Source organism: Emys orbicularis, chromosome 21 (assembly GCF_028017835.1).
Source record: "Emys orbicularis isolate rEmyOrb1 chromosome 21, rEmyOrb1.hap1, whole genome shotgun sequence".
Classification (NCBI taxonomy): Eukaryota; Metazoa; Chordata; order Testudines; family Emydidae; genus Emys; species Emys orbicularis.
Window position 1 is genome coordinate 2,894,856 of NC_088703.1, and position 22,571 is coordinate 2,917,426.

General features: G+C 56.2%; 2 protein-coding genes across 2 annotated transcripts; both read right to left on the reverse strand.

Annotated features, from left to right (window-relative positions):
- On the reverse strand, positions 1-9,554 carry LOC135893006 (F-box only protein 17-like). Its single transcript, XM_065420791.1, has 5 exons — positions 9,215-9,554; positions 8,615-8,726; positions 6,372-6,467; positions 5,571-5,709; positions 1-1,915 (listed from the first exon to the last, which is right to left on the reverse strand). The coding sequence occupies exons 1-5, from the start codon at positions 9,552-9,554 to the stop codon at positions 1,778-1,780; spliced, it is 825 nt and encodes a 274-aa protein (XP_065276863.1). The 3' UTR covers positions 1-1,777.
- A 5,282-nt stretch (positions 9,555-14,836) lies between these two features.
- On the reverse strand, positions 14,837-20,494 carry LOC135893005 (F-box only protein 17-like). The gene is made up of 5 exons (XM_065420790.1): positions 20,158-20,494; positions 19,495-19,606; positions 17,750-17,845; positions 16,939-17,077; positions 14,837-15,268 (listed from the first exon to the last, which is right to left on the reverse strand). Exons 1-5 carry the CDS (start codon positions 20,492-20,494, stop codon positions 15,131-15,133), a joined length of 822 nt encoding a protein of 273 aa, XP_065276862.1. The 3' UTR covers positions 14,837-15,130.
- Between the last annotated feature and the right edge of the window lie 2,077 nt (positions 20,495-22,571).

A 22,571-nucleotide genomic window follows, 5' to 3' on the forward strand; every position in this document is an offset into this window, starting at 1 on the left:
CAGAAAAGCACTTTAATCTTCATTAACAAGCCGCACAGCTGGTTGTATCATCTTCAGCGACTCCATTTCGGGACAGAGCCCTGTGAAACTGACCAGCGAATACATTCCCTGGCCCCTCTTTTCCGGTGGGGGACCAGCTCAAACCTTCCAGGCCCTTTTATTAATATAAACAATTCAGGCCAACAGGAAACCCGTTGGCTCCTCAGTAACTAACCTACTGGGGATTTCAGCCCAGGCCCGTGGGATCATTTTAAACAATAACACCTTGGCCAAAAGGGCCACCATCCATCCCGCCTCTCTGCGCACCAAGGGAACGGGCTGGGAGGTTGCTCAGCGCTAGGACTGAATAGCTACCCTAGTTCCCTTCTCGTTCTCTCCGGTGTTAACCAGGCCTGAGTCCAGTGGAGTCAGCAGGCCTCATTCTTCACTCAATCATTTAAACAGTAGGAGAATTAGATCCTCGGACTTCAATGGGGGCAGAATTTGGGCATTTTTTGAGAGAGGTAACACAGAGCACCAGATCCCCCAGCATCACGCCTCCAATCAACGGGACGGTGTCCCCTGCTGGTGTAAGAGCAAAGACACCACTGGCAGGACATTGGTTTATACCAGCGGACGTTCTGGCCTGTCTTTACTAGCAGGGCTAAAACGCATCCCGCTGACCGCACCCAAGCCCAGCTGATGCACTGAACGCCGTCGCTGGACCATGTGGCAGAAATTAGACCCCAGTCCCCTAGAAATATCTTGCCCGTCAACCCCTGCTGGGAGTGGGCTCTGCGGCTCCACCTATAACCCTCTGCCCATGCCCTGTGATCATGCGTTAGTACAAGTGTGGACTTTGCCTTACGCCGACATCACCCCCCAAAATGGGGAGGGAACTGCACCAAAGCACTGCTAGGCCCCGGTTCTGGTCTGACGTAGACCTGTGTGAAACTGGAGTCTTTCCAGATTTACACTTCAGAAACTGACCCTTGGTTTATGTCAGCAAAATGCCTGAGCGTCTACCACACCCACTGGCTTTGCTGGGATGCGAGCGCAGTGAGACCTGAAGATTATGTTCCCCATCAACTCCTGGACAATCAACAAGCAGCATTTTACGTTTGTCTAAGGGCTGCCCGGTATGGTATTCTCGTGAGCACTGCACTACCCGAAGCTTGCAGCAGCTGGGTTCTAATCCCCCTTCCCTAGAACCATGCAATCTAATTAGCACGAGAGGAGGTGTATTTTGCTCACCCACCTGTGAATCTGGATTCACATCAGACAGGCACCACAGGCATCAGCTGACAGAAAAAACTCTTCTGTTAACAGAACACACAGCGAGCTCCCAACCCACCTCTCTGCAGCTTCCGAACGGAAACGTGGCCGAGAAGAGCTGAAAATTCCTCCTCATGCTGGTAAAAAACCACCTCAAACAACTATTTTTTTAACCCCTTCACGCTCTGATGACACAATCCCAAAGCCCCCCAAATAGAGGCACAAGCCCAGTCGTTTCCATCTTTAAAAAGTCTTGTTGCTTCTGCCGTGCAGGGGCAGGGTCACACTGACCGAAGTCAGGCACTAGGAACCTAAGGATTCTCCACAGTGCTCTTTGGTCCTGCGCAGGACGAGGCTGGCCAGAAAGAACGGACCGAAGACGCTCCTCAGGCAAAGGGGCGTATTAATTTCAAGGAGACGCATCCCTCGGATTTGTTCTCGGACGGGAGAGGAGCTCGCAGAGGCAAATGGGGATCATCATTCCGGCTCGCGTGAGAGATTCGTGGAGACCCGCTCCTGGCTCTCAGCTGAGCTTCACCATGACTGTGGAGTTGGTGATCCATGCACCGTAGTGTCCCGGCCTGAAATGAGTTTCCTTGCCTCTGTGGAGGAAATGCACATACCGGACGCCGCGCCCGTACTGCCTGAACCGGTAGGACACCTGGGAGGGAAGGAAAAGGAACCCAAATTGATCTCTGGACCCTGTCACAAATCCATGTGCTCCAGAGAGAGGAGGTAGGGGCTACAGAGACTGGGGAAGATATTCTTGCAGGGCAGGGGCTGGGCAAAACGGAATAGCTCCTGTGCAGTGACGGGGGGGGTCTGAGAGCAGGCGCCTGCCCCACACTCCCCCCGGAGTGGTGGCCTAAGTTCCCTGTAAAGTGCTTGGCCGAGCAGCAGCCTATTTAGTGCTGTGCAGGGGCTCAGGGAACCTGCCCAGCTGGGACCTGCCGCAGGCGGGGCAGCCTCCCCCCCCCCCCCAACTCAGCCCCGGACCTGCCACCGTTGGGGGAGGGGCGGCCTGAACTGAGCCATGGCCCGGACCTGCCTCAGCCAGGGAGAGAGGCGCCCCAGTACTGGCCCAGACCTCCCGTGGCCGGGGAATGGTGCCTATCCCATGGCTCCAGCCCCGGAGCTGCCGCGGCGGGGAGATGCGCCTCTTCCCCCAGCCCACATGCTGCTGCCGGGAGAGAGAGCTGGGGGGAGCCCTCTCCCCCAGCCGTTGTCCCGGAGCACCCTCCTGCACCCCAAACCCCTCATCCCCAGTCCCACCCCAGACCTTGCACCCCTTGTTGGAGCCCTCACTCCCCCACACACACCCCAACCCTGAGCCCCTCATCCCCGGCCCCAACCCAGAGCCCACACCCCCAGCCAGAGACCTCACCCCCTGCACCCCAACCTTCTGTTCGAGCCCTGAGCCCCTCACCCCCTGCACCCCAACCTTCTGTTCCAGCCCTGAGCCCCTCATCCCTGGCCCCAACCCTGAACACGCACCCCGAGCCAGAGCCCTCACCCCCTGAACCGCAATCCTCTGCCCCAGCCCTGAGCCCCCTCCCACACATCATGTCCATATTGGTGCACATAACTAGGGTGGATAATAATCAATTATTAAAATAAAAATAAAAAAAATAGGATTTTTTTGATAAAATGGTTCTTGAGGAAAACACCTATCTAAAGATAGCTTTAATTAAGATACATTATAGCTCAAATACGTCCTATCATGGAATAGGGATTATAAATTCTAATTCTATAGTATGAGACAATATATTCATGTCATGTTGAAGAAAAGTTTTGTAAATGAGTTCCAATAGTTCATGGATGAGGGATCCAATCTTACGGGGTTCCAGGGGCTTCTGTGAGATTATTTAGGTTAATCTTTCTATCTACCCAATGGGACTCAGTCTAGAAGATACCATCAGAGATGCTTAGTTTTGCAGTTCTCAAACTGTGGATTTGTGTCTCCAGAGATAAATGCTTGTTAACAGCAAAAATGTTTTTAAATAAATAAATATACAGAGGTGAGCAATAACAGACCTCAACTCTATTGTCCCTCTGCAAATGTATGTACGCACAGTCAGTCCCTAACCTCTCTCTAAAAGGGCAAAGTTTCAAAAAGTTCAGTGAATAGAAGATTGTTGGGGGTGGAATAGATCTGGACAAGGAGAAGAAGTCTGGAGATAAATGGGAGAAGGGAGGGACAGGCAGTAGAAACAACAGTGAAACTGTTTGAGCAACATATTCCAGAAGTCTTGAGGTCTTTCTGAGTGTAGCCTTCATTGATTTGAGATGTACCATACCATTCTCTCACTACAAGGGAAAACCTATAATGGCAGCAGGCTGTAAAAGAGACCCAGTTTGGGTCTCATCTGTCTCTGAGTTGTGAAGAATATGGATTAAGGTTATAACAACCAACAAGAATGCACTTTTATGAGGAAATCCATGATTAAATCGAGTCTTCCTGACTAGTGATTTAAATCATGATTTAAATCAATTTGATTTAAATCAAATCCACCCTGCACATAACAAAATTCATTCCGCACATGGGTGGGAAAAATTAGAGGGAGCTCTGCCAGTGACTCCCATCCCCCAGGTCTGGGCCCGGCTCCAGCCGCTCACAGAATTTGGAGGAGCCCGCTAGAGCATCACATAACACGAGTGTCCGTGCACGGGTGGGACTGGATGCAGAACTTCGCCTGCCGAGTGGGGCAGGCAGGAATAGATGGGGCGGGGGCTGATAGCCCACTAGCCCTAGCCATCTGCTACCTGTGGTGGGCTAGTGGATAGAGGACTCGGTGTCAGGAGATCCGTGTTCTATTCCTCTCTCTGCCACCACCACCTGCGCGTCCGCAATAAAGGAGCCTGTGTCCCTTTAGGCTGCGCTCTGTCTCTCACGCTGTGCCCACACCCGGCACAACGGGCTCTAGGTGCGACCGTAACACACCTCATAAAATCCAGAGCCGCGCAGTGACTCTACAGATACCTCCCAGCGTAAAGAGGCACCAGAGGGAGCCATCAGTCCTGCACAGATCCCATGATCTATGCTGCACAATCTTTGCCTGCCACCTATGGGCACCTCAACTATTCACACACAGGATAACCCTAGGAGAGACCTTAAAAGAACATTGAGGTGCAGGGTCAAGCCCTCCAGCGTTAGGAACCGCCCGAATTCAGGCTGCCCGTGCACGCTTCATTCAGCCCCCTTGCGCGTGTGCATTAGAAACCAGTCATTAATTACACCGTCCCCGCAGGACCCCAGCCCCATTCAGGGCAGGACGGCATGTCTACGCGGTGACAATACCACCCGCGGCAGAGCATCTCCGAGCGCGGCTCTATAGACTCGGGCTGGCATTGCAAATACCCGTGTCGACGGCTCTGAAACCCGGGGAGGGAGCTGGTTTCTGACCCAGAGCGCCAGCCTGAGTGGTAACGTCTACGCTGCTGTTTTTAGCGCCGTAGGCCGAGTCTGTAAACCGGGGCGCTGAGACTCACTGCCCCAGGTTGTTGGGGTTTTTTCACAGTGCAGACGTACCCCGAATGGGGAGCTGCTCAGTATTTCTTTGTCCTTCAGCCTGTGGCCTGAATCAGACGCACAGACACAGTCCAGGCCCACGAAGGGGGACTGCAGTGGAACCCCAAGGGTACACACCACCACAGATCGAACTCCTGTCTGGAAGAATTCTGCCACGGACCTAGCTACCCCCTTTAGGGGAGGTGGATTAACCGCAGTGACGGAAGAACCCCTCCTGTCGGCGCTGGTAGCTCCTACACTGAAGTGCTCCAGCTGTGAACACTAGAGGGGTTTCATTTGGGCAAGACCCATGGGCGGAGTTTATTTTGTGGGTGGAGCTGGGAAGAGAACCACCCTCCCCCAAGTTTCCCCTTTCACACTTGATTTCATCCCCCTTCATCCCAGTCTATGCGATGAGATTCTGGGATGGTCATGCTGCAGCCTAGAGCGGGTGATGAGTTGGCGTGAAGTGATGATGACAGCGCCAAGACAGGGCGAGAGCTCTCTCTGTCTGGGATTCACAATTTTTAACTCTTGGCACTTTGGGTTTTTTGTTTGTTTTAAACATACATAATTTTACAAATTACGCCCACTAATAGTTCGTCCCTACCGCTTTTCAATGGCGGATCTGAAAGCGTGTTACAGTAGAGCTTGGTTTCGTTATCCCCTTTCACAGGGAAACTGAGGCACAGGGAGGGGAAGTGACTTGCACAATACCAACCCAGTGGCTGAGTTGGTTCTAGAACCCAGGTGTCCTGACTCCCAGTCCCTTAATGTTCCCAGAGAGCTGGCAATGGAGCTGGCTCACTTGGTGATACTGCGCGTCGTTCCACTGTTGTATGGCATCAGAGTTGGCCTGGAATTCAGCGATTACAGTTCTTCTGTTGGCAGCCAGGAGCTTGACGCAGATGGAGTATTCACAGCCACCATTTCGCTGGGTGCCCCACCTGCAGGACGGGAACAGACGTTGGGGAACAAGGAACCTCGGAGGGCAGCAAGAGGGAGACAGGACACAGCCCCCCGAATGTAGAACATAACAGGAAAACACACAGCTGAATTCAACACACGCAGCACCACCGGCTTTTTGGTCCCCATCAATCAGGGGATTGCACCAGCATCTTAGCTCCAAGCACTGTAACATCCTCACCTGCTGGTCTTGTCTAGCCCAGCAACTTCAGGGAAGCCCGTCTACAATCCTAGCCAGCAAGTCCGAGAACAGACGCGACCTGCAACATGCATTTGACTCAAGCCACAGACCAACAGTTGGGCGGGAGAAACTCACTGTTAATTAAAGCAGTGAGAAGGGTTGGATTTTTAAGGGCTAACAGGGCTCCCAACCCAAATCTCTGGGTCCTCCAAGGGGACCTCCAGCAAAAAAAGAGATCAAACAAGGTGCAACAGGCTTGATATTTTTAAGGCTTAAAAAAACAACAATCCCAAAACAAACCCAAACCCTTTGATTCTGAGGCACAGGTGGCCCCTGTAACTAGAAATGAAAGAAACCTCAGAGGTCTTATTTCAGTCATCAGAAATCAGCAGCAAAGACACAATCCCATTTCTTTCAGCAGGTCACAATTAAGGCCTCTAAGGAGAAGAGAGTGAAACTTACCAATCGGAGATGTAGATTTCCGGTTGGTAGGTATCCAGCAGTTCTTCCCACAACCCCTCCTCTAGAAGATCTACGAGCTGCGATTTGACACACCAGCTACAGAGGGGAAAGGGAAACCCTAATGAGATATTGCACTAGCACCTAACTGAGATCACAGCCACATTGTGTTGGACGCTGAACAGACTCTGTGGACTCTAGGGGGAAAAAAGGGTTTTAGTGGACAGGTGTTGAAATCCTACTGTAGATAAGGCAGTTGTGGTTTTAACGTGTTGGCAGGTCAAGATGAACTCTAGGAAGAGACAATCATTATCCCACAGAGTTCACGGTGCGGTCATGGTGGGCAAAGGGTGGGAGGGGAAACCGAGGCCCAGACAGAGGAAGTCGTTTTTGCTCAAGGTCACCCAGCAGAGCCAGGAACAGAGCTCAGGTGTTCACGCCTCTGGGCACTGCCCCAGTACAACTCCCTGTGTAGACAGGCAAAGCTGCCATAAGCCATGATTTGAACTCATGGGGTCAACTCCCGCAGTGCAAATAATGTCTGTTATAGGAGTTTGCTGGGGCAGCTACGCCTGGGGCTGGAATCGGGGCAAATCAGCAGTGCAGAGAAGGCCTTGGGAGGGATAGCTCAGTGGTTTGAGCATTGGCCTGCTAAGCCCACGGTTGTGAGTTCAATCCTTGAGGGGGCCATTTAGGGAACTGGGGTAAAAATCTGTCTGGGGATTGGTCCTGCCTTGAGCAGGGGGTTGGACTACATGACCCACCTTCCAACCCTGATATTCTAAATCTGGAGTGACACTGTTCCCAGTTCTCGCCTGCCAGACACCATGGGTCAATACCAACACCTGGGTAGAGTGTGTGTGTCATGATGACACAAGGGCAGCACAGAGTCTGGGTCTGCATCTGATCTTGGTTATACCGCTGCAAATCTGGAGTGACTCCAGATTTACTTAGGGCACAGGCAAGTTTCTGCGCAGTGAAGCAGCTTTTTGCGCTCAAACTGCAGACGTGTACACACTGCCGAGCCACTTTGTGGCAGAAACTCCGCAGCTGCAGCGCTGCAAAAACACCACCTCGCCGAGTCGTAAGGCTGTTTGCGCAGAGGCTCCAGCGCTCATTGCCAGTGTACACACTTGATTGCTATTGCGCTGTCCGGAGCTGTCCCATAATCCCTCAAGTGACATCCCAGGGTTTCCCCCGTTCCCTGCCTCAGGACTGGTTGCATCCTGCCACTGTCTGAACTCAGACAGCATCTGACACCCTCTCTGTCCCCCAAAGCACACTGTCTCTCTCCCCCCCACACACTTCAGTTGAAAAGCAGCCGGCAATGTCCTAGGATGCCCATGGAACAGTGGGATTGGAAAACCTGCATCATGTGACACTGTGCCTGCCCATGAGGCATTGCAAACCCTTCCCAAAGCACCCTGCGGCCAATTGCACAGTGGGAAGCTCCCACAATGCACTGCTGTCTTTGCCCTTGCAAGGGCTGCTAATGCATCACAAGGAGCACAGTGTGGACACACAACAGCGGTTTAATTCCAGCGCTTTAATAAAAGTGGTATAACTTGTGGCGCAGAAACTTGCCAGTGCAGACACACCCTTAGACCATGTCCACAGTAGGAGCACTCTGCCGGTATAAGAATCCCAGGACACCCTGTTGGCAGATAAAACCACCCTCCCTGAGCGACACAAACTCTCCTAGTAACAGTGCACCGTGCTGTATCACTGAATCCACACTGGCTAGCACAGCTCTCTTCCCAACGCCTGACCGACAGATCTGTACCGGCAGACATCTGTAGCGTAGCCCTGGCCTAAATCCAGAGCCACTCTGGATTTACTGGTGTGTACATACACCTCTACCCCGATATAACGTGACCCGAAATAACACAAATTCTGATATAATGTGGTAAAGCAGTGCTCCGGGGGGACGGGGCTGCGCACTCCGGCGGATCAAAGCAAGTTCGATATAACGCGGTTTCACCTATAACACGGTAAGATTTTTTGGCTCCTGAGGACAGCGTTATATCGAGGTAGAGGTGTATATTTGGGACATGATGGTACAAGGTGCAGGGCAGACTCAGGCCTGGCACCTCTGGGTCTCATTTATGCTGGGTCGATCCAGAGTGACTCTGGATTCATAGGGGCACATGCCAGATCAGGATCGGTCTGGCCTTTGGAGAACGGGTAGCTTTCTGCCGCACAGGGAAGGTGGTGGACAAACAGGAAGGCCCACGGGACAGACTCACTCAAAGGATGTGGTGAAGCAGGTCTGGGCCGGGGCGCACTCGACCGGGCAGCGGTTCTCGTCCACCTTCCAGCCATCGCCCCCACGCTCCACCTGCCAGTGACTGAACTGATCTGTGGGATGAAGCTGCATCAAGGGGGAGGACGGGGCGAGGTGCAGTGGGAGCTGGTTTGATGGGACGGGGGACGACACCCTGGTGGGCACCCGTTCCCAGGGGAGGAGTGGGTTAATGTGGTTCTCGCAAATAAACAGGGAGAGAAATAAATATCGGGGGGGGGTTGCTGGGGAGGAGGGAGACCCCCCCTTTCCTGACACCCCTCCCAGACCCCCAGGTACCTTTTTGCCCCGGTGCTCTCTCATCACCCCCCTCCCCCACTCTGGTGCTCCCTCTCCTTTGCCCCCTCCCCATATACACACTCCTCAGTGCTCCCCACTCACCTCCTGCTCTCCCACCTGGGCCCCCCTCCTCCAATGCCCTCTCCCCACCCCCCCGTGGCACCTGGCATTGGCCACTGTCGGAAGACAGGACAGTGGGGGAGATGGACCGTGGGTCTGATCCACTGTGGGCGATCTTATGGTGCCCCCCCGGTCCGGCACCCACCCTGCCCGCAGGGGTTCCGGAGCAGGTTGCGCCCGAAGGGCTCCAGGAGACAGATCCGGCTCCACTGCGGCGGGAGGCAGAGGCGGGCGGCCGCCAGGGTGGCCCCCAAGCGCGGCCACCTCTCGCCCTGCAGCCGCCAGACCGTGGGCCCGTCGATGAGGTCCCGCCAGTGGCGACACACCAGCCGGCAGCGGGTCACCAGGACGCGGCCCGGGACCCAGCTCAGGATCCGCACCAGCAGCTCGTCCGGGAGCGGGGTCAGGTCCAGCGGGGCCGGGAGAGACGGGGGCGCCCACTGCACCAGCACGACCGGGGGAGCCCGGCTCTCCGACTGCCCCATGGCCGGGGGGCGGCCTGGCTCGCTCGGGCCCAGCTGCTACCGCTCCTCTCCGCATCCGCTCATGTGATCCCGGCCCTGCCTTGGAGCCGCCCCTGGCCTCGTTTACACGGTGCAAAGCGAGCACCGGATTCCCCCATTGCCAGCCAGGGGGCGCCTGAAACAGGCTCAGAGAAACGCTCCCGGCTCCGGGTTCCCCGCTCAGCACCGCAGGGTCTGACACTGGCTCTGGTCGCCGGCTGGTGTAAATCGGCGTAGCCCCCAACGCCCCTGTGCCTGGTGCCCCCCTCCACCTCCTGTCCCCTTCCCCCGCACAGCGCTCCCCCACCTGGTCCCCCCCCCCCTCCAATGTCTTCTTGGTCCCTCCGGCACCTGGCATTGGCCACTGTGGGAAAACTCCCACCCCCCCCCCCCCCCCGCTCTCCTAGAGCTCGGGAGAGAACCCAGGAGTCCTGGCTCCCAGCCCCCCTGCTCTAACCACTAGCCCCCACTCCCCTCCCAGAGCTGGGAGAGAACCCAGGAGCCCTAGCTCCCAGCCCCCTGCTCTAACCACTAGACCCCACTCCCCTCCCAGAGCCGGGAGAGAACCCAGGAGTCCTGGCTCCCAGCCCCCCTGCTCTAACCACTAGCCCCCACTCCCCTCCCAGAGCCGGGAGAGAACCCAGGAGTCCTGGCTCCCAGCCCCCCTGCTCTAACCACTAGCCCCCACTCCCCTCCCAGAGCCGGGAGAGAACCCAGGAGTCCTGGCTCCCAGCCCCCCCTGCTCTAACCACTACATCCCACCCCACTCCCCTCCCAGGGCCAGGGAGAGAACCCAGGAGTCCTGTCTCCCAGTCCCCCTGCTCTAACCACTAGACCCCACTCCCCTCCCCAAGCCAGGAGAGAACCCAGGAGTCCTGGCGCCCAGCCCCTCTGGCTCTAACCCAGGGGTGGCCAAACTGTGGCTCAGGAACAGCAGGCGGCTCCTTGTATAGGCACCGACTCTGCGTCTGGAGCTACAGGCGCCAACTTTCCAGTGTGCCAGGGAGTGCTCAACCCCTGGCTCTCCCACAGGCCCTGCCCCCACTCCACCCCTTCCTGCCCTCTCCTCTGAGCCTGCCATGCCCTCGCTCTTCCCCCACCCCAGAGCCTGCTGCACACCAGGGGAGGGAGGGAGGGAGGGAGAGGGCTGATCAGCAGGGCTGCAGGTGGGTGGGAGGCTCTGGGGGCTGGGAGGGGGGGAGCTGATGGGGGGGCTGCTAAGGTATTCCTGGGGCTCTTTGGCAATGTACATTGGTAAATTCTGGCTCCTTCTCAGGCTCAGGTTGGCCACCCCGCTCTAATCACTAGACCCCACTGGCCTTCTAGAGCTGGCAATAGAACCCAGGAGTCCTGAGGCCCCCCCTTACTTTTCACCCCCCCCCCCGCTGTATCCCAGCTTCTTTTCCAGTGTGTGGCCTTTGCCGGCTGGCAGCCTAGGCACATGCCCTGTCCAGGGAGTGCGGCTCTGCCCACCCGCCGCTGCCTCCTTCCCCAGCTCCGGGCTGGCCGGCTGCCACCAGCCCGCTGCTCGGTGCTTCCTGCGGGCTGACGTCCTGCCCCTGCCCTGCAGCACCGGCTGGTTGGGCTGTGCAGGGAGCCAACAGCAGCCGGGGCAGCCCGGTGCCTGCATCGAGCTGACCGGCCTCAGCCCTGGGAGGACAGCGGGGGAGCCCTGGCCGTGCAGGGCTGTGGGAGCGAGTGATTAGAGCAGGGGATGGCTGGGAGCCAGGACTCCTGGGTTCTCTCCCCAGCTCGGGGGGGGGGGGGGGGAGTCTATTGGTTAGAGTAGGTCATTGTTATTGACCTCCCGGGGTGGGTTCTAGTCCTTGCTGTCTCACATACTCCCCATGTGACTTTGGGCAAGTCCCTTCCTACATGCTGTGCCTCAGTTTCCCCACCTGCACAAATGGGGTCAATGACACTGAACCACCTCCCACTGGTTCGGCCTTTCGTTGCCAGCTTCCCCGGGAGGAACGTGTCCCTGCAGAGCTGTCTCAGGCTTCACACGCTGTTTCACAATCCTGAGCTTCGCCCCCTCTCTGAGCATGCCGGGCAGCAGCTGGATCTCACTGCGTTGAGCAGCAGCATCTCCTCGGATGGTTTCTCGGCAGCTTGCAACCTGCTGCTCAGGGAACTCGGGGGGCACAACTGCCTGCCTCTCCTGGGCCAGGCCGCCCAGCACAAACTCCTCTCATTGAAGGGAGAAGAACTGGGCCATTCAGCTTGGGCCTGTCTCACTTTCAAGCCAGCTAAGCTGTGAAAGCACCCACACCACACGCTGGTCAGAAAAGCACTTTAATCTTCATTAACAAGCCGCACAGCTGGTTGTATCATCTTCAGCGACTCCATTTCGGGACAGAGCCCTGTGAAACTGACCAGCGAATACATTCCCTGTGTTACCAGATGTGCCCATTACTTTGGGGTATGCTCATTTATTCGGGTTACTCCTCTGGGGAAAGGGGTTCTGTAATCCTGTCAATGTACTGCTTGTGTCACGTATCGGGGGGTAGCCGTGTTAGTCTGAATCTGTAAAAAGCAACAGAGGGTCCTGTGGCACCTTTAAGACTAACAGACTTCTGTTAGTTTTAAAGGTGCCACAGGACCCTCTGTTGCTTGTGTCACGTGTGTTTTCATATGGAGCGCTACTTCTCCCTTCTGCACGTCCCCTCCCAGTGGAGCTATCCTGCAGGACCTAGAGTCCCTAGGGCTGGGTTACTCCAGCCCCAGAACCGGATGAACACACACACATCCATTAACAGAGCAAGTCTGAGCAGACCGGGTCAATCAGCACTGTCTGGCTGACCCCTTATATGTCTCTGGACTCACTGGGCTGGAGGAAGCAGCACTTTCACGCTCTCTCTCCTTATATGCCCCTGGGCTCCATGGACTGGGTCAAGCAGCACTTTCAAGCTGTTACCCTTATGTGTCCCAAATTCAGCACATCCCTATCCCCACTCCCCCAACACAATTGTACTGGCAGTAACCTACTTGATGAGCAAACCTCACAGTATTTTGGGTGCTGCAGGGATCTTTAACTTAGGTAAAAGAAGCATTGCTGTAGAGTGAATGGGGGAAGCTAAAAACACAAATGAGTAAAGTTCAGCGAGAGAGAGAGAAGCAACTAACGTAACCATAGAAGTTATTTACTGAATAACAGTGATAACTACACAAGGAGGACTAAACCAACCTAACATACATGATTAAAGGCTAATACCTAAGGTAGAAAGGAAAACAGAGAGAGAGAAAGAGGGGGGGATCTCACCCACTCCATGAGGCTTGAACTGGTCAGGGTTCCCAGATGATGGTAGCTGAGGGTTCTGAGTGCTGGAGACAGGCAGAGCCCCCAGCACGATCAGTCAGGAGAAGATGGAGTTCCAGTGGAACTGATGCATAGTTTGGATCTAAGCATCAGAACCCTGACAAGAGGGTGAGTAGGGATTTTTGTAGAGAAATTACACTGGTTGAAGGGAGAACACTAGATTTGTTTCTAGGTAAGCTGATGACTCAAGGGTTTTCTTTAGACTAGACAATAGGAGCTGATCACTCTTGGCTATGGGTGGGGTTTTCTTCCAGGGAGCTCCCAATGCAACTAGGCTGCTTCAGTATTTAGATATCAATCAAGGATTCATTACTAGAATTGGTCTGATAACTGCTGAGCTGGGTGTGTGCAGGCATAGGTTCATTAGCATCTGGAGCAGAGATTCCCATGATGCAGTGCTTCCCTGCTTTTTCTGGTCCCAGAATTCAGTGCGGTTCTCTGTTCTCCATTCTGTATGTCAATTGAGATGTCTCCCTGTCTCATCTTTCATGCAGATGAGGCTGGGGGAGTTGTCTCTGCTCTCCATTCTGTGTGCTAATGGAGATGTCTTCATCTTGTCACCCTTGTCAGGAGGGGTCTAGGTGTGTCTCCCAACGCCCTTCACTGCTCTCTGCAAGTTTTTTCCTCTGATGGGTTTTGGTTTAAGCACAGGCTGGGGGGGTGGGGGGGGGGGTGTCTTTCATGAGTCAGGCTGGATACTGCACCCTGGTTCCCCAAGAACACAGAGGTGTCTGGTGTCACCTGGCCCCTCTTTTCTGGTGGGGGACCAGCTCGAAACTTCCAGGCCCTTTTATTAATAAAAACAATTCAGGCCAACAGGAAACGCGTTAGCTCCTCAGTAACTAACCTACCAGGGATTTCAGCCCAGGCCCGTGGGATCATTTTAAACAATAACAGCCTGGCCCAAAGGGCCACCATCTACCCCGGCTCTCTCCGCACCAAGGGAATGGGCTGGGAGGTTGCTCAGCGCTAGGACTGAATAGCTACCCTAGTTCCCTTCTCGTTCTCTCCGGTGTAAATCAGGCCTAAGTCCATTGGAGTCAGCAGGCCTCATTCTTGACTCAATCAGTTCTGGCCTGTCTTTACTAGCAGGGCTAAGGCCCATCCCGCTGACTGCACATGGGACCAGCCGATGCACTGAAGGCCGTCGCTGGGCCACGTGGCAGAAATTACACCCCAGTCCCCTAGAAATATCTTGCCCATCAACCCCTGGTGGGAGTGGGCTCTGCGGCTCCGCCTATAGCCCTGTGCCCATGCCCCGTGATCATGCGTTAGTACAAGAGTGGACTTTGCCTTATGCCTGCATCGCCCCCCCAAAATGGGGAGGGAACTGCACCAAAGCACTGCTAGGCCCCAGTTCTGGTCTCATGTAGACCTGGGTGAATCTGGAGTCACTCCACTGGAGTCTTTCCAGATTTACACACCCATCAGTTACTTCAGAAGCTGACCCTTGGTTTGTGTCAGCAAAAGGCCTGAGTGTCTACCACGCCCACTGGCTTTGCTGGGCTCCGAGTGCAGTGAGAACAGACCTGAAGGTTATGTTCCCCATAAACTCCTGGATAATCAACAAGCGGCTATTTCCATTTGTCATGGGGCTGCCCCGGTATGGTATTCTCGTGAGCACTGCACTACCCGAAGCTTGCAGGAGCTGGGTTCTAACCCCCCTTCCCCAGAACCATGCAATCTAATTAGCACCGGGGATAGGGGGGTATATTTTGCTCACCTGTGAATCTGGATTCACATCAGACAGGCATCAGCTGGCAGAAAAAACTCTTCCATTAACAGAACCCACCTCTCTGCAGCTTCCTAACGGAAATGTGGCAGGGACAATCTGAAAATTCCTCATCGTAGTGGTTAAAAACAACAACACCCCAAACAACTATTTTTTTAACCCCTTCACTCTCTGATGACACAATCCCAAAGCCCCCCAAATAGAGGCACAAGCCCAGTCGTTTCCATCTTTAATGTCTTGTTGCTTCTGCCGTGCAGGGGCAGGGTCACACTGACCGAAGTCAGGCACTAGGAACCTAAAGATTCTCCACGGTGCTCTTTGGTCCTGCGCAGGACGAGGCTGGCCAGAAAGAACGGAGCGAAGACGCTCCTCAGGCAAAGGGGCGTATTAATTTCAAGGAGACGCATCCCCCTGATTTGTTCTCGGACGGGAGAGGAGCTCGCAGAGGCAAATGGGGATCATCATTCCGGCTCGCGTGAGAGATTCGTGGAGACCCGCTCCGGGCTCTCAGCTGAGCTTCACCATGACTGTGGAGTTGGTGATCCGTGCGCCGTAGTGTCCTGCCCAGAAATGAGTGTCCTTCCCTCTGTGGAGGAAATGCACATACCGGACGCCGCGCCCGTACTGCCTGAACCGGTAGGACACCTGGGAGGGAAGGAAAAGGAACCCAAATTGATCTCTGGACCCTGTCACAAATCCGTGTGCTCCAGAGAGAGGAGGTAGGGGCTACAGAGACTGGGGAAGATATTCTTGCAGGGCAGGGGCTGGGCAAAACGGAATAGCTGCTGTGCAGTGACAGGGGGGGTCGGAGAGCAGGTGCCTGCCCCACACTCCCCCCAGAGTGGTGGCCTAAGTTCCCTGTAAGGCGCTTGGCCGCACAGCAGACTATTTAGCGCTGTGCAGGGGCTCAGGGAACCCGCCCGGCCGGGACCTGCTGCAGCCAGGGCGCCCCTCCCCCCAACTCAACCCCGGACCTGCCGCGGTCGTGAGAGGGGCGTTCTCAACCCAGCCCCATCCAGGCCCTGCCTCGGCCAGGGAGAGAGGCATCCCAGCCCCGGCCCGAACCTCCTGTGGCCGGTGATGGGCGCCTATCCCACAGCCCCAAGTGCTGCTGCGGGGAGAGAGAGCTGGGGGGAGCCCCAGAGCACCCTCCTGCACCCCAAACCCCTCATCCCCGGCCCCACCTCAGAGCCCGCACCCCCAGCCAAAGTCTGGAGATAAATGTGGAAAGGGAGGGACAGGCAGTAGAAACAAAAGTGAAACTGTTTGAGCAGCATATTCCAGAAGTCTTGAGGTCTTTCTGAGTGTAGCCTTCATTGATTGGAGATCTACCATACCATTCTCTCACTAGAAGGGAAAACCTATAATGGCAGCAGGCCATAAAAGAGACCCAATTTGGGTCTCATCTATCTGAGTTGTGAGGAATATGTATTAAGATTATACCAACCAACAAGAATGTACTTTTATGTAGAAATCCATGATTAAATTGAGTCTTCCTGACTAGTGATTTAAATCATGATTTAAATCAATGCGATTTAAATCAAATCCACCCTGCACATAACAAAATTCATTCTGCACGTGGGTGGGAAAAATTAGAGGGAGCTCTGGTGGTGACTCCCATCCCACAGGTCTGGGCCCAGCTCCAGCCCTTGCAGAATTTGGAGCAGCCCGCTAGAGCGTCACGTAACACGAGTGTCCGTGCACAGGTGGGGCCATTCCTGCCTCCTTCCTGGCCCTGGTGCAGCTGGAAGCAGAACTTTTCCGGCCGAGTGGGGCAGACAGGAATAGTTTCGGGGGGGGGGGGGGGGGGGGGGGGGGGAGCGCTAAGCATCCACTAGCCCATGTCATCTGCCGCCTGTGGTGGGCTAGTGGATAGAGGACTGGATGTCAGGAGACCCGTGTTCTATTCCTTTCTCTGCCTCCGCCACCCGCTCCTCCGTGTTAAAACATACATAATTTTACAAATTACGCCCACTTCATCCCTACCGCTTTTCAATGGTAGATCTCAAAGCGCTTTACAGTAGAGCTTGGTATTAGGGTGACCAGATAGCAAGTGGAAAAATCGGGACGGGGGTGAGGGGTAATAGGAGCCTATATAAGACAAAGCCCCAAATATCGGGACTGTCCCTATAAAATCGGGACATCTGGTCACCCTACTTGGTATCGTTATCCCCCTTTCACAAGGAAACGGAGGCACAGGGAGGGGAAGTGACTTGCCCAAAGTCAACCCAGTGGCTGAGTCGGTTCTAGAACCCAGGTGTCCTGACTCCCAGTCCCTAAATGTTCCCAGAGAGCTGGCAACGGAGCCGGCTCACCTGGTGATACTGCGCGTCGTTCCACTGTTGTATGGGATCGGGGTTGGCTTGGAATTCAGCAATTACAGTACTTCTGTTGGCAGCCAGGAGCCTGACGCAGATGGAGTATTCACAGCCACAGTCTTCCCGGGCGCCCCACCTGTGGGACGGGGAACAGACGATGGGGAACAAGGAACCTCAGGGGGCAGCAGGAGGGAGACAGGACACAGCCCCCCAAATGTAGAACGTAAGAGGAATCCTGGGAACACACACAGACGAATCCAACACACGCAGCACCACCGGCTTTTTGGTCCCCATCAATCAGGGGATTGCACCAGCATCTTAGCTCCAAGCACTGTAACATGCTCACCCGCTGGTCTTGTCTAGCCCAGCAACTTCAGGGAAGCCCGACTACAATCCTAGCCAGCAAGTCCGAGAACAGACGTGACCTGCGACGTGCATTTGACGCAAGCCCCTGACCAAGAGTTGGGCGGGAGAAACTCGCTGTTAAAAATTCAACCCTTCTCACTGCTTTAATTGAGGGCTAACAGGGCTCCCAACCCACATCTCTGGGTCCTTCGAGGGGACCTCCAGCTAAAAAGCAGATCAAACAAGGTGCAACAGGCTTGATATTTTTAAGGCTTAAAAAAGTAACAACCCCCAAACAAACCCAAGCCCTTTGATTTTGAGGCACAGGTGGCCCCCACAACTAGAAATGAAGGAAACCTCAGAGGTCTTATTTTAGTCATCAGAAATCAGCAGCAAAGACACAATCCCATTTCTTTCAGCAGGTCACCATTAAGGCCTCTAGGGAGAAGAGGGTGAAACTTACCAATCGGAGATGTAGATTTCCGGTTGGTAGGTATCCAGCAGTTCGTCCCACAACCCCTCCTTTAGAAGATCTACGAGCTGCGATTTGATGCACCACCTACAGAGGGGGAAAGGAAACCCTAATGAGATATTGCAAGAGCACCTAACTGAGATCAGGGCCACATTGTGCTGGGCGCTGCGCAGAGGGGAAACCAAGGAACAGACAGAGGAAGTCGTTTTTGCTCAAGGTCACACAGCAGAGCCAGAAACAGAGTTCAGGTGTTCAAGCCTCCGGGCACTGCCCCAGTATAGCTCCCTGTGTAGACAGGCAAAGCTGCCATAAACTATGACTTCAACTCATGGGGTCAGCTCCCCCAGTGCAAATAATATCTGCTATAGGAGTTTGACGGGGCAGCTACGCCCGGGGCTGGAATCGGGGCAAATCAGCAGTGCAGAGAAATCCTCGTAAATCTGGAGTGACACCGTTCCCAGTTCTCGCCTGCCAGACACCTTGGGTCGATACCAACACCTGGGTAGAGTGTGTGTGTTTGTGTGTCATGATGACACAAGGGCAGCACAGAGTCAGGGCCTGCATCTGATCTTGATTATACTGCTGCAAGTGACTCCAGATTTACTTAGGGCTTGTCAACACTGGCAAGTTTCTGCGCAGTGAAGCAGCTTTTTGCGCTCAAACTGCAGACGTGTACACACTGCCGAGCCACTTTGTGCGCAGAAATTCCCCCAAAAAGCCACCTCGCCGAGTCGTAAGGCTGTTTGCACAGAGGCTCCAGCGCTCATTGCCAGTGTAGACACTTGATTGCTATTGCGCTGTAATTGGCTTCCGGAGCGGTCCCATAATCCCTCAAGTGACATCCCAGCATTTCCCCCGTTCCCTGCCTCAGGACTGGTTGCATCCTGCCACTGTCTGAACTCAGACAGCATCTGACACCCTCTCTGTCCCCCAAAGCACACTGTCTCTCTCCCCCCCACCCCCCCCACACACTTCAGTTGAAAAGCAGCTGGCAATGTCCTAGGATGCCCATGGAACAGTGGGATTGGAAAACCTGCATCATGTGACGCTGTGCCTGCCCATGAGGCATTGCAAACCCTTCCCCAAGCAGCCTGCTGGCCAGGTGCACAGTGGGAAGCTCCCACAAAGCACTGCTGTCTTTGCCCTTGCAAGAGCTGCTAATGTGGATGTGCTCCAGTGTCACAAGGAGCACAGTGTGGACACACAACAGCGGTTTAATTCCAGCGCTTTAATAAAAGTGGTGTAACTTGTGGCGCAGAAACTTGCCAGTGTAGACACACCCTTAGACCATGTCCACAGTAGGAGAACTTTGCCAGTATAAGAATCCCAGGATACCCTGTTGGCAGATAAAACCATCCTCCCTGAGCGACACAAACTCTCCTAGTAACAGTGCACCGTGCTGTATCACTGAATCCACACCGGCTAGCACAGCTCTCTTCCCAACGCCTGACCGACAGATCTGTGCCGGCAGAAATCTGTAGTGTAGCCCTGGCCTAAATCCAGAGCCACTCCGGATTTACTGGTGTGTACAAATATTTGGGACGACAGTAAAAGGTGCAGGGCAGACTCAGGCCTGGCACCTCTGGGTCTCCTTTATGCTGGGTTGATCCAGAGCGACTCTGGATTCATAGGGGCACACGCCAGATCAGGACAGGTCTGGCTTTTGGAGAACGGGTAGCTCTCTGCCCCATGAGGAAGGTGGGGGGCAAACGGGAAGGCCCAGGGGACAGACTCACTGAAAGGATGAGACAAAGCAGGTCTGGGCCGGGGCGCCCTCGACCGGGCAGCGGTTCTCTTCCACCTTCCAGCCATGGCCCCCATGATCCACCTGCCAGTGACTGAACTGATCTGCGGGAAGAGGCTGTGTCAAGAAGGGGTATGAGGTGTGGTGGGAGCTGGTTTGATGGGGTGGGGGACGATGCCCGTGTGGGCACCCATCTCCAGGGGAGGGGGAGGAGTGGGTTAATGTGGCTCTCGAAAATAAACAGAGAGAGAACTAAATATCGGGGGGGGGGTTGCAGGGGAGGAGGGAGACTCCCCCCCTTTCCTGACACCCATCTCAGTCCCCCAGGTACCTTTTTGCCCCAGTGCACTCTCATCCCCGCCTCCCCCACCAGTGCTAATTTTTTCCCCTTCCCCCACTCTGGTGCTCCCTCTCCTTTGCCCCCCCAACACAACCCACACTGTCCCTGATGCCCCTCCCCATATACACACTCCTCAGTGCTCCCCATTCACCTCCTGCTCTCCCACCTGGTCCCCCCTCCTCCAATGCCCTCTCCCCCCCCCCCCGGTGACACCTGGCATTGGCCACTGTCGGAAGACAGGACAGTGGGGGAGATGGACCATGGGTCTGATCCACTGTGGCCGATCTTATGGTGCCCCCCCGGTCCGGCACCCACCCTGCCCGCAGGGGTTCCGGAGCAGGTTGCGCCCGAAGGGCTCCAGGAGGCAGATCCGGCTCCACTGCGGCGGGAGGCAGAGGCGGGCGGCCGCCAGGGTGGCCCGCAAGCCCGGGCGCCTCTCGCCCTGCAGCCGCCAGACCGTGGGCCCGTCGATGAGGTCTCGCCAGCGGCGACACACCAGCCGGCAGCGGGTCACCAGGACGCGGCCCGGGACCCAGCTCAGGATCAGCGCCAGCAGCTCGTCCGGGAGCGGGTTCAGATCCAGCGGGGCCGGGACAGCCCGGCTCGCCCACTGCCGAATGGCCTCGGGCGACAGGCTCTCGGACTGCCCCATGGCCGGGGGGCGGCCTGGCTCGCTCAGGCCCAGTTACTTTCCCCTCTGCATCCGCTCATGTGATCCCGGCCCCGCCTTGGAGCCGCCCCGGCCTCGTTTACACGGGTGCAAAGCGAGCACCGGATTCCCCCCTTGCCCGCCAGGGGGCGCCTGGAACAGGCTGCGGGAAACGCCCCGAGCTCCGGGTTCCCCGCTCAGCCCCGCTGCGGGGTCCGACACCGGCTCTGGTCGCCGGCTGGTGTAAATCGGAGTCACCCCCAACCCCGCTGTCCCTGGTGCCCCCCCCCACTCCTCTGTGCCCCCCTCCCCCGCACAGCACTCCCCCACCCGGTCCCCTCCCCTCTCCTCTCCTCACCCCCGGCATTGGCCTCTCTCAGAAAACTCCCAGCGCCCCCCTCTAACTACTAGACCCCACTGCTCTCCTGGAGCTGGGGAGAGAACCCAGGAGTCCTGAGCCCCCCCCATCTCCCAGCTTCTTTTCCGGTGTGGGGCGGGCACATGCCCTGTCCAGGGAGTGTAGCTCTACCCGCCCCTGCCTCCCTCCCCAGCCCCGGGCTGGCCGGCTGCCACCAGCCCGCTGCTCGGTGCTTCCTGCGGGCTGACGTCCTTCCGCCCCTGCCCTGCAACACCAGCTGGTTGGGCTGCGGAGGGAGCCGACAACAGCCGGGGCAGCCTGGTGCGTGCATCGAGCTGTCCGGCCTCAGCCCTGGGAGGACAGCGGGGGAGTCCCGGCCATGCGGGGGGCTGCGGAGCGAGGTAAACGCGAGTGCGGGGCTAGGGAGACCCCTAGCCGGGCAGGGGAGTGTGAGCGAGTGGTTGGGGGGGCTGGGAGCCAGGACTCCTGGGTTCTTTCCCCAGCTCTGGGAGGGGAGCAGGGGGTCTGGGAGCCAGGACTCCTGGGTTCTTTCCCCAGCTCTGGGAGGGAAGGGGGGTTATAGTGATTAAAGTAGGTCAGTGTTATTGACCTCCCAGGGCTGGGTTCTATTCCCTGCTGTCTCAGACTCCCCACGTGACTTTGGGAAAGTCCCTGCCTACATGCTGTGCCTCAGTTTCCCCACCTGCACAAACTGGGTCAATGACACTGAACCACCTCTCTCGGGGTATGTGGGGGGTGGCTGAGAGCAGCCAGGGAAGGACTGACCATGTCAGCACCGAAACTGGTGCCCAACAACTTGCAGAGCAGAGGCATGGAGCTGGGCCCTGCCCCACGGCGTCTGCAGTCCGGCTGCTGCCCTGCGTGGGAATGCCATAGGGGGGTAGAAAGCTCCCAAAGCGAGAAATGGAACCCAGGAGTCCTGATTCCCAGCCCACTCCTCCTGCTCTAACCACTAGATCCCACTCCCCTTCCAGAGCTGGGGAGAGAACCCAGGAGTCCTGATTCCCAGCCCACTCCTCCTGCTCTAACCACTAGATCCCACTCCCCTTCCAGAGCTGGGGAGAGAACCCAGGAGTCCTGATTCCCAGCCCACTCCTCCTGCTCTAACCACTAGATCCCACCCCTTCCAGAGCCTGGGAGAGAACCCAGGAGTCCTGCCTCACATCCCCCCACGCGCTAACACAGCGCCCTGACCTAAGAAGCACTAGATCTTCCTTCCCCATTCCCCCCCCCCCCATCTCCTGACTTGCTCTAATGTTGCAACACCGACCATCGGATAACCCAGCCGGTTAGGTCAAGCCGGCGTCTCCGCCTGCCCGCGTGGAGTCCCTGAGGCGGATCCATCCCTTGGTGCTTCTCCAATGACTGATTTCTTGGGCCTCGCTAGGTTATCCCATCACCCCATGGCTAAGGGAGCTGGGGCTTTAATGCTAGGGTAGGGGGCAGTATGGGGGGGGCGGTGGTATCTCCCTGGCACTACTCGCTCCGTGGTTGCACAGGTCGTCCGTTTGCAAGGTTGCCCATCTGGCACCGCCTGAGCCCCTAATTGGGGTTCTGGGCAGAGTTGGGGGGCGGGACGGCTGGTGTGGGTGGCAGCTTGGATAACAGGGCGTGCCTGTTTGTCTGCCTCTGCTCTCGGGTTCGCCCAGGAGCGGGACTCTGGGCTGCCTGTCCTGGTGGGTCAGCGTGGTGCGGAGGGGC

What these genes read in the sequence shown, in the direction of transcription:
- LOC135893006 (XM_065420791.1), bottom strand. Translation starts at nt 9,554, where the DNA reads ATGGGGCAGTCGGAGAGCCGGGCTCCCCCGGTCGTGCTGGTGCAGTGG. An exon ending in TGCTTCACCACATCCTTTGA is followed by an intron (nt 6,468 to 8,614) that starts GTGAGTCTGTCC and finishes TCCCCTCTGTAG; the next exon opens with CTGGTGTGTCAAATCGCAGC. An exon ending in ACGACGCGCAGTATCACCAA is followed by an intron (nt 1,916 to 5,570) that starts GTGAGCCAGCTC and finishes CTTCCCTCCCAG; the next exon opens with GTGTCCTACCGGTTCAGGCA.
- LOC135893005 (XM_065420790.1), bottom strand. Translation starts at nt 20,494, where the DNA reads ATGGGGCAGTCCGAGAGCCTGTCGCCCGAGGCCATTCGGCAGTGGGCG. An exon ending in CCGGAACCCCTGCGGGCAGG is followed by an intron (nt 19,607 to 20,157) that starts GTGGGTGCCGGA and finishes CTCTTCCCGCAG; the next exon opens with ATCAGTTCAGTCACTGGCAG. An exon ending in ACGACGCGCAGTATCACCAG is followed by an intron (nt 15,269 to 16,938) that starts GTGAGCCGGCTC and finishes CTTCCCTCCCAG; the next exon opens with GTGTCCTACCGGTTCAGGCA.